Genomic DNA, 11,334 nt, shown 5'->3' on the forward strand with positions numbered 1-11,334 from the left:
GCATTACAGTCAGTGGAGCTTCAAAATGCGTTCCTCAATATCTCGGTTGATTATTGACCGATGTTTATGGAATTTGACACAGTTGTTTAGGGAGGGGGTCTCTATCTCCCCACCGAATTTCATCTGGAACAGAACCAGAACGACATTAGGAAAAAATATGACATTTTAACCTTTAACTTTCACTTTTCATGGTTGGTGTATAAAGATACCAAGAACGATTTAGAACCGTTTGATGATGATCCAGATCACCATGCGGAAGGTGTAAATCCAATTAGGAGGGGAATGAGCTGTTGGGTGGAGGTCTCTCTCTGAGTGCTTTTCTAGTTCTTAATTTCTTCACCTGCAGGCTGCATTTATCAAAATACAGTCATTCACAAAGTGCTTGAAACATTTTTGTTTACATGTATCGAGTGAAGAATATGAATAGATTTCAACTTCTAAAATATCAACAAAAAAAGAAAATTTTCCAGTGTTCTAATTTATTCCACCTGCATACCGTCTGTGTGTGTGCGTGTGTGTGTGGCGAGGTGAAAGAGGGCAGGCTACGTCTGTTATCTCTTCTGTCTGTTGTACAACCTGTTCCATTGGCAATAACTGTGACAACTCATCAGCTCACCAGAGCTTCAAGTATTTAACGCTTAACAGTCGACACCCAAAATGCTGCTTCGGACTGTTGATGGATTGATTAATAACTCAACACTCGCTGCCACCAAAGCTTTTGTAACAAGCTAATTTATAAAGATTATTCATTTAACAGTCACCAAATTGAGATAAATAACGTCTAATATTACTACTTCAGTTTCTGTTAAAAAACAAACAAACAAAAAAGTTCGAATGATACGATTGGACCGCGGGACGTACACACGAAGATGCTGGGAGGAACAACTACAAAACCTTTGTCATGAATGACGGGCAGTCCAATAACAGCAGTCAACACACATTATTAGTTCCGTCAAGCAAGAACCCAGAATAGAACCCTTACAAAATACAAACAACCAAAGGATGAAAGGAAGATCGCCGCTGGAACACTTTGGAGGTTCCAGAGACCCCGTTCGTTGAAGCATCAGGTGTGGATCCACGTCAAACAACCAGAGCAGGTTAGACACAGCAAAGTTTCCAACAACTATGTTGCATGTACGGCTAAGCAGCGTCTGTCATACAGGTAGTGAGTCCTTTTTAAGAGGGAAGATGTCCCACGTCAAGCCGTCGGCGTGTGGGCTGTGTCCAGATGGGAGGAGAACTCGTGTCACCCAGTGACTAGACAGAGACAACAAAGCAAAACAGGGGTTACAAGAAATACAAGGTCGCATACCATGACACACATTTTGAGACGCACCTTCTTTTCTCTACCCCAAGGAAGACCTTCCAGTTATTCAGTCGACCATAGTTGTGAGGGTTTCTGTACACCTGCCAGAGAGCGATCCGATTAGAAAAACTAAACAATTAAAAGATTCTAACTTATTGGAATCACTGTTCCCAACGCTAACTCAGCGTTTGAAATGAAAACTGACCTTCCCTTGTTTTGCCATTCGCTTTGCCTCTTTTTTGTTCAGGTGCCTTTCTATGCTCGTCTCTCCTTTGGATATGAGGACAGCGTGCCAAAAAGTCAGCGCGCCCAGAACCACTGCAATCGTGCTAAAGGGGGCAAAGCGTGTTTGGTTAATGCACGCATGCAAAAGAGAAGGAGACATTCCTTGATGCATCGCTATCGACAGCCAGCTAACCAGGATCAGGGTTTTCTAACGGATTCCTGATACGCTCATATCAAGTTTGAATTTATTTCTGTCTGGTTTGATGATGCTGTCAACACCTGTCTGACATAAAAAAGCATTTAATGTGGATGCACTGCTCAATTTGAATAAGGCCCAGTTTGATCTGTTTGCTTTGGTAGCTAGCTGAGCATGGACGTGCTCGCTGATCTTAATTCACAAATAATAATAGGAAGATTACATTTACTCCCAAAAACGCTCCTCGGAATATAATTACACCGTTACACAATGGCCACAACAACATGCACAAAAATCAAACAGATTGAGTAGATATATTTATACATGCTTTCCTAGTCTGGATGTGCTACATGCTAACCTGCATGGAATTACCGGTAGTCAATGTGGTCCGAGATACAACAAGAAGCATCCTGAAATCCATTTCTCACCTGGTAAGCACCCACATGTAAATGATGCACTTGTGCCTGAACTTGTCCTTGAAGGTGTACGGCAGTGCAGGCGTCTGATAGCTGGTCTAAAAATAGTACAAATGACATGAATAACATGATAAAAACATGTAGGCTTAATCATGTCATCGTGTGTGTTTTGAAGCGGTACTTGGCCTGAGGGCAGAATCCCAATAAGAACTCCCATCCCTGTTACTGGTTCACCTGGCTTGTCCATGTCCAAATGCTTAAAGTGCTAAAGGAACAGCCCGCAAACCCAAAGTACAAAAGACAGTAAAAGGCAAGTGTCAGTCAGGAACCGTTCAGCCCACTGGAAAAGACACCAGAAAACGGACAAGCCTTCAAGGGACAACCGCCACCAGAGGGGGAGGCAGCGTGGCGTCTGGAGTCTGGACGTCTCACCTCAACGGCGTAGTACGCATCCATGAAAAGGTTCCTCCCACTGATGGTGCAGTAAGCACAGCCCAAGGTCGCGCAAAGGCAGAAAGAGAAGAAGTAACGGTGGTTAAAGTGTCCCACACAGTTATTCAGCCAGGCTGACGTGCTGACCTTAAGGAAAAGACGCATCCCATAATAGTCACAAGTATAGTAAGTCTTATTCATAGGACAAATTTGAAATGATGCCTCCAGCAAGGATACGACAATGATGGTCCATTTTCAGAATGCACCTGCAACGGAAAGACAGAATATTCTGCGTGACTGAGTTTGAAATTCAGCCTGACAGCATCTTCTTCTCCTTCTTCAAAGGTAATAAAATCTGGTTGATCCTAATTACATAGTCAGTGAAGTACTGAATACAAGGAGAGCAACGCAGTCATCAGAGCAGAGGAAAAGCAACACGAACTCGCCTGTTACAGATGCCACAGTGGTGGGTTCTCGCTGGCTTGGGCATGATGCACTTTTTACAGACTGCCACAAATGGACTGTCATATTTTTCCTGATGGAGAGAGGACATTTTACATTACAGAACTAAATGTAAGATTATTCCTTTCAACATGTGCCATTTCCGGTTCTCCAGAAAAGTCTAGCGCTGATCTTACAGAAGGGAGGAATCCAGGGGACGTCTTGGCAGCCTTATAATAATGGAACGTGATCATCATGATGACCCAATTTCCAAAACAAAAATGCCAAGCCATCCAGCCGGGGGGGTAAGCATACAGGGTAATAGGCAGTATAACAGCATAGGCTATCACCATGATGGAGCTGATCATTGCCACCAAAAAACCCACAAACACCTGCCAGACAAAAACAAGGGAAGTGAATTTTTGAATCTTTCAGCTCATTACAGCACACGAAGAACCGATACTCACCCTTCCACAGCTGCGCGTGACATATTCCACTGTAAAGAATACAGGTTCAAAGATTGAATCGAAAACCACATTGGAGTCCGTGAGGGCGTTAAAGTAAAGGGATTGCACCAGCAGCCTCATGTAAGCCCACAGCTTCCTCGTCCACAGAGGCAGTCTGCTCCTTCCTCTCCTGGTGCAGGTCCACAAACGCACACAGCAGCGCAGCAGCTGGAGCAATGGGCTGAGACACGGCGGCATCCTGCATCTGTGATGAGCTACACCTTCCAAGAAGATACGCACGATCAGTTATAGAAATCAATAACTTAAAGTGCATTCATTTTTATTGCATGCACATATATTTTACCTTAATTATCTTAATTATCCACTGTATTCTCATTGCTATAAACAAGTTTCACAAATTACCAACCAAATATAAACTCTATATTTGCACTGGACATCTTTAGCTATGTTTACTGCATTTGACTACATCAAAAAGACCTACAAATAAATAAATAAATACATATCCAGTTCCAAAAAAGTTGAGAGGCTGTGTAGAAAAATAGCAGCATAAACTCCTTTGTCTTCTCGTTTCCAACCGCTTATCCGGATCTGGGTCGCCGGGGAAGAGCTTAGAGCGGGGAAGCCCAGACAGTCCTCTCCCAAGCCACTTCCACCAACTCCTCTGGGGGGGGGGGGGGGGGGGGGTCCCAAGGAGCTCCCAGGATGTATGGATATATATGTAGATATTGAGTAACTTCCTGAAGAATTTGATTGTTATAATAATGTATAGTCTACGGACATAACGCTGAGAACTTTTGGGGGACGTTATTGTAAGAAAAGGGTTAAGTTCCAAGTAAGCATCTGCCTTTGAAATATTGTCCTTTGTCTTTGCGTCATTGAAAAGTAAACCAAAATAAAATTCATTCATTCAAATGAGTTCGGGGAATAAACCGGCCTTCCTGCAGACCCAACTGGGCACCCACTGAAAACGTGTATGTAGCACATTATGAAATGTAAAACATGACAAAGGAGACCCCCAAACACTTGAGCAGCTGAAATCCTGCATTAGCAAAGAAGAAGGAAACATTCTACTTTCAGAAATTACAGCAATGATCTCCTCAAAGCACCTCAAATGCTTACAGGTCACACATTTTATTGATTTATTACAACAAACAGCAGATTCTCAGCATATGTTACACTAAATCTTCTGTTGAAAGACTAATTGCTATACCGTAGTTCTAATAAAGTTATGTCAAATTTACACAAGCTGAAAAAAGCTAGCCATCTGGGGGTTTTTTTTAAATACAACTCGCCAAATTAGACTTTGGCCACAATTTTAAAAAAACAAACAAATAAGTCTGGTGACTTTTCCCATATATATTTGCATGCTGGTAAATCAAACCTTGCTGTGCAGCATTCCTGTAAGGGTGTACACTGGGAGGAGGATTAACTGTTACCACAGGTGCGACAGTAAACTGACATCACTGTAATGCAGTAGTATTCAACTCCAATCATGCAATGTCAGGAGGTTCAAAGACAATAATACGGCAAATTAAATAAAATTACGTCTCACAAAAACCGGAACCTTTGACTATTTCGTCTATATGGCACACAACGGTTTGGAGAGCCTCTGCAAATCCCTTTTGTTTGTAACCATTCAATGTTTTCATACTAAAAACAAAACCTATCGATGCGTGCTACATCCTGATATTTGATAGCATTTCCGATACATTTTGGTGATACTCACTGTTCTACGAGGGCCGAAAGCCACTGAAATCTCTCTTCCGGTCAACATTTTTTTTTAAAAAGAAGGTAAAAATTGGATTAATGTCGCTTGGTAACGGGAAGAGCAGGATTGCGGACCTCCTTGTGATAGTTCACAGAACCTAAACCTGCTCTTAGACCTAGTGCGCACGCGCCACAATAATGGCGAAAGGTATCATGGTAGTTTGAGTCAGGAACCGATTTCATCTCAATTGTGACTGGTTTTGTCCATAAATATTATGTATTTCAGTGCCAATATTCCAGTTTTGTATGCCTTTAATAAAATCTCACTTTGCTTGCAACTTTACTGTTTACATTATTAATAAAATGGATGGTACTCGGGGGTTTGCGTCTCATAGCCTGAGCGGCGCTGCGTAATGACGTAAGCAAACAAGTCTTCGTCGTATCGGGCTTATGGGTTGGGCCCTGTTGGGAATTTCGCTATTAAATTTTTTTTGCTGCCTGTTTGCGCTGTTTTCAGCCACGATGTCGTTTTGTTTTAACTTCGATGTCCCAGCACAAACAAAAAATCCACTCAGTGTGGAAGAAAATGGATTACAAATCAAAAACAAAGACAGTTCTGCTAACACTGTGAGTAACGTTAGCTAGCAACATGTGCTATAAAGGGGGACCTCAGCAGTAAGGATTTAATTCAGCCTTTTAAAAAAGTTATTTTCAGTCAGCGTGTTCGTTTATTCCAGAAACGGTACAAGACAAAGACGTCAGATTTCAGCAAATCACAAGGTTTATTCAACAGACAAGAATGAAATGAATCATAAACTCTGCAGAGGGTTTCGTTCAGTCCAAGAGGAAGCCCAGTCATGGAAGAACCAAGAGTCTAAACTCTGCTTAGAACTTACAGTCTCTCTGGGAGGCTCGTTCCCCTAAATCTGTCCTCCTACAGATGATGCAGAATGACCCTGGCATGTTTGGACTATCTGATCTGAAGAATTGCATTTTATCACCCAGACATTCCATATTAAACACATATGAGAATATACAGAACCATAAAGCTACTCCCTTGATGTCATCTTTTACACGTTAAGCCGGGAGAATGCATCTGTTCCATTAACATGCATGCTGCTTTTCTATTTTTCAGATTGAGGGTGACGCCAAACCAGCAGAGCCGGTGAAAGAGGCTAAAGAGCACCTTCAACTGTCCGACTCGCAGGTGTACCTCATGGATGCCGTCACCGAGACTCTTACTATAGGTTGTCTTCCTCCTCTTTACTTTCTCAATGAGACCGTTTTTGAAAAGACAGCCTTTGAGAGAGAGGACAGGGAGAATATTCTGTCCCACACTGCAGCCCGGAGGTCTGATCTGGTCGCTGGTGTGTACGAGGGTGGGCTGAAGGTGTGGGAGTGCACTTACGACCTTCTGGAGCTGATTGAGAAAGAAGGAGAGACCTTTGGGGGGAAGGCAGTTTTGGATTTGGGCTGTGGGGCGGGCCTGTTGGGGATTCTGGCTCTGAAGAGGGGCGCCAAGCAGGTCCACTTCCAAGATTATAATAGTACAGTTATTGAGCAGCTCACAGTGCCAAATGTAATGGTCAACTTCCAAGAGGATGAAGAAGAAGAAGAGAGCGACGATGATGAAGAAGGGAACAGAAAAGGTGGAGGTAAAATTAAGGTAAAAGAGAAGGATGACGTGAAAGATGGCAACCCACCACCAAAGAAGAGAGCCATGGACCCGTCCCAGCAGCCATTGCTTGCCAAGTGTCGCTTCTTCTCTGGTGACTGGAGAACATATCTTGGTTTGGTTCAGAAGGACGACCCGCTGACCCGGTATGACATCATATTCACCTCTGAGACCATCTACAACACCGCGCACTACCACGCCTTACACGAGGCGCTCCACATGCTGCTGGCACCAGATGGGCTCGTCTACCTCGCCACCAAATCCCACTACTTTGGTGTGGGCGGGGGACTGTACCTGTTTGAGACATTTGTGGAGCAGAGGGGGGTTTTCTCTTTGGATCATTTGTGGGATGGGCAAGAAGGACTCCAGAGACATGTCGTGGTGCTACGTTTTAAAACAACCAAATATGGCTAAATAAAAGCAGTCCTGAATTAAATGTGAAGTTTGTGTCTGTAATAATTGTCGAGGTCTCTTTCACTCATTTATAAAATCACTGTGATGCCTACACAGTTAAATGAGATGATCATTTTTATTTGAATTGAGAAGCTTGGCACAGTAAAGAAGAGCTGAAATAAAAGATACCGTCTCAGTTGCTTTTTGGTTGCCTGCACCTTCTACCACTTCCTATATAGAAATCTGAATATGTCTGCCAGAAAGTGAAGTGCAGTTTCAATGGGCTGTGAGAGGTCTGTAGATTCATGGGGAGGGAAGAAAGGAAATGGGCTCAGTGACCTTTGTGAGTGTTTTCCCCAGTGTTCAAACAGCAGCATGAAAGCCGTGCTTGTTTCGAAAGTCCAACACATAATGTCAATTGCAACTTATCCCACCAGTCCAAGGATGGAGCTTGAAAGTGGAGTCGACAGTCACTGCACATCAGTGGGATTCTATGGAGTCTCTGTAACTCTTCTTCTAGTAATGGCTCCTTGTGATTGTGGGGTTTTCTTCTTTTCTTTTTTTTTTTTTAACCTTCACTTAAGTAATCTTGGTGTGCTCCATTGCAAAATCAGGAAGTCATGACATGTAATACTCATTTGCATGCAGGAAGTGGGTTCAGATCCAAGTACAATAAGGGGAACGTGCTGTAATTTGTCCAAAGCATGTGTGGATTCCCCTTTTTGTCTACATCACGGAAATCTGTAAGAATAATATATGACAGTTGTATTCATGGTGCATAGACTAGTTTCCCGTACATGAGTTGAATAAGGAGAATGAGGAAATCTGAGGCTTTTTACACAAGCTGTACAATGAAACTGGGAATAACAGTCCCCAGGCTTTAAAAAAAAAAACAACGTATAACCTGCTGACCCACTGCGGCTACGTTCATCCAGCTGAACACATTATTACATCCGCATTGTGTTTGTTAATGTCCAGAGAGCAAACACAACCATAAAGGCAGCTTTCATTGAACCCTCTCCTATCAGACCTTCCTCGAACTAAACCCAGCTAGGCAAATATTCTCACCGATCAATCTCATACTAGCACGCCCATGACGCAAGTCGTATCCGCTTGCCTGCTGAGAAATAATATTCAGCAGAGATGAAAGATATCTTATGGTGTCACCAGCTTAAAAAGATTAGCAGTGTGTGGACAGAATTTCCATTCACTTATTATTTAAAGATCTTGTATTGAACACTATTTCCTGTCTGGTGCTTTTATGGGACACCCACGCATGGTTTCTGTTTGCTTATATGTCCGGCTTGTGTGTGGAGGCTTCATCGTGGCTCTGATTTTAACAGCTGTTGGTGTTCTGCGAGGGGAATTCCTGGTTCCTCCGGCAGACACAGTCTTAACCTCGCTCACTTGATGGTAACAGGGGGCTGGGCGAGTCATATGGTTTTCCTCAGAAACTATCATGTGTTGATTCACTGTGAAGGGGCGTGCTCTTCACTCCCACTGTTTCCTTCTTACTGGGAAGTGACTGTCATGCTTACCGGAGAGAGGGAGTGTATGAGAACCAGAGAGGAGGGAGAGGGACTGATGTGATGTGAAAGGTGGTGGTATTTAAGCTTCTTTGCCCTGAATGTCAGGCAGTTAGTTTCATCTTTCCTTGGAACGTGTAGGAAATAGGAGAGAGCAGAACGCCCAGGCGATTCGTTGGAGCCTGGTTCGACTGTATTTTCATTCTGCTTGGAAAGAATGATTCAACTTTTTATTTTTTCTGAGATGGAACAGCTCAAGCGTGTCTGAAGTTCTACTCTATGAGAGCACCATCCTGGCAGGGGGGGGATTTCACGAGGAGATACACTTCTGATTTCCCCAAGATCTGGAACATGAGAAATGTCTGGGGTAAGTATCCATGTAGAAAACTGGCAGGTTTATGGTCAAATAAAAAAAAATACAAATATTGAGCTCTGTGTAAATTTGCCATCTGTGCCCACATGAGCTTCAAGCATTCAACGCGCAGTGGCGTTCCTACGTTGGGCTTTCACGTATTCTGCGCACCAGCAGAGGAAGGATGTGTCTTGTTCATCAATCTGCCTTTTATTTGAATTGTTTGACGGAGCCCAAGTTTTTTTTTTTTACGAATGTTTTAATACCCCAGCAAATATTTCTTGTCTAGTAATAGGCTGCAGAACTGGTTGTTTCCCAGCCAAACTGCCGGAAAGATAGGAGTTTCCTGAGCGTGTTCAGGTGTGGCCTTCCTCAGAGAGTTCATTGTACTTTATTGCATGTATGCTAAAAGAATGTGTACTCATACCAAATAAACCACAGCGATTGTGATAACACCGAGCAACTATTTCACTCTGTTGCCACTGTCAATAAAGAATCGAGATCTTGAATCTGTAGGGGTTTTTTTTTTTTTTTAATGAGGGAAGATTTCCTGTAATACAACACAGGTTGGTTAATGACAAACTTACGTTAGAGGGTTCAAGGATACATCAACGTAAGGTTTGTCTGTAATCATATTGTCCCAAAGGTCTTTTCCAGGGAGTGGTCGGCCATAACTGATTAGTCATCTCATCCCTTGACCAACAGAATATCATCATAATCTGACTCGGTGCTTGCATCAGCCTGGTAGACAGGCTTTAGTTCCAGTGGTTATGAAGCATTTCCAAGAATCTCACCACAAAGTTGCATCCATTCAATCATAACTCCATTCTAGAGGTTTGTATTCCACTTTGTTTTTATTACTCTGTCTGTTTTTATTATTAAATTCTCAAAAATATAGATTTGAAAAGGTAAGTTTCACGTCTGTTTAATGTGAATAAAAGCCATGACGCATCGCTGTTTAAGATAAAGTGTAATTGCCATTGTTATGAACCTTTGCTCAATTCTCTAATGAACTAAGGGTTGATGCACTCGTTCCGTTGCTCTAGTCTAGTGCTTTTCCTGAGAATGTTGTGAATGATGCCATCCCACCACGTTGCTCAATGTGTCTTATATCATGTTTCCCTGGTATTAATGAAATCACACACTTTATGTGAGTTATATCCAATAATTTAGCCATTCAAGCACCAAGAGGCTCTTGAGGACCTAAAGTAAAGTTCTTTACTATGAGAACTGAATTCCATAGATGGTGGCATCTTCAGGTGTCATCTATGGGCTCAGTTCTTTTGGTATGGTACTGGTTTGCCTCTCTGCTCTGCACCACAGCGTGGAAATCTGCACCATCAGAACACATTAATAATTGTCTGGTTTCTATTTATTCTAGCATGTCTCAGATTTACGACAAATTGAAGTGTTATATGTGCATTAGTATACATATGTGTGTGTGTGTGTGTGTGTGTGTGCGTGTCTGTGTGGGTTATTTTTGCTAATTTCTATATAAGAATACTGTGAGTAAAATGCACTATAAACTATTGATCGCTGTTGTTCAGTATTGTGTACATATTGCCAATAAAGTGAATCAAAGTGAATAATTTTCCGCCTGATGTTCTTGCATATCATAATATTTAGTGTAGCTTTATAATATTGCAATATTTATGTCACACATTTCACAATCAAGAGAAAGAACAGATTTCAGATGTAGTTCCATCAAACTGCCACAAACTGATGATGGTGTTTTGCTGTATATGCTCTAAACAACAAGATTATGATATAGTTCCTATATTTTTCTAAAACAGTTTACAGTAAAAGGATGAATACCCACTGTCCGTAAGATTGCCCAGTCTTTGGCATTAATTATGCTCTCGTTAATAAAGTATTTGTTACTGTACCGTATTCTCTGCTTACGCAAACATTTGACCCTGCTCTTTGGTTGGCAATGTGTCAGCCAATCATAATAAAGTATGAAGCCAAACAACCTAAAATCAAATCACCCCATTTGCCAGTAAGTCTATTACGTCACAGTCACCACCCAATCAATGGATAGATAGTTTTTTGTCGAGCGCGAGCAACAGGCTAAACCCTGTTGAGGCTAACGTAACTATTCGGGAGGAAACCTTTCTTTTTTTGGTTATCGATGCCAATTTGAGATCTTTATTATTTTGGATTAGTGTTGTTTTTGTTGATCCGAGCTGAACGTACCC

General features: G+C 42.2%; 2 protein-coding genes across 2 annotated transcripts; one reads left to right on the forward strand and one right to left on the reverse strand.

Annotated features, from left to right (window-relative positions):
• Window positions 1-519: 519 nt before the first annotated feature.
• On the reverse strand, window positions 520-5,250 carry zdhhc16a (zinc finger DHHC-type palmitoyltransferase 16a). The gene is made up of 11 exons (XM_068741221.1): window positions 5,210-5,250; window positions 3,484-3,743; window positions 3,214-3,408; window positions 3,022-3,110; window positions 2,813-2,841; window positions 2,576-2,709; window positions 2,325-2,408; window positions 2,156-2,241; window positions 1,512-1,635; window positions 1,337-1,407; window positions 520-1,257 (listed from the first exon to the last, which is right to left on the reverse strand). Exons 2-11 carry the CDS (start codon window positions 3,718-3,720, stop codon window positions 1,155-1,157), a joined length of 1,152 nt encoding a protein of 383 aa, XP_068597322.1. The 5' UTR covers window positions 3,721-3,743; window positions 5,210-5,250; the 3' UTR covers window positions 520-1,154.
• Window positions 5,251-5,632: 382 nt separating this feature from the next.
• mettl18 (methyltransferase 18, RPL3 N3-histidine) lies at window positions 5,633-7,445 on the forward strand. The gene is made up of 2 exons (XM_068741472.1): window positions 5,633-5,817; window positions 6,326-7,445. The coding sequence occupies exons 1-2, from the start codon at window positions 5,641-5,643 to the stop codon at window positions 7,277-7,279; spliced, it is 1,131 nt and encodes a 376-aa protein (XP_068597573.1). The 5' UTR covers window positions 5,633-5,640; the 3' UTR covers window positions 7,280-7,445.
• The last annotated feature ends 3,889 nt before the right edge of the window (window positions 7,446-11,334 follow it).

Source organism: Brachionichthys hirsutus, chromosome 7, assembly GCF_040956055.1.
Source record: "Brachionichthys hirsutus isolate HB-005 chromosome 7, CSIRO-AGI_Bhir_v1, whole genome shotgun sequence".
Classification (NCBI taxonomy): Eukaryota; Metazoa; Chordata; class Actinopteri; order Lophiiformes; family Brachionichthyidae; genus Brachionichthys; species Brachionichthys hirsutus.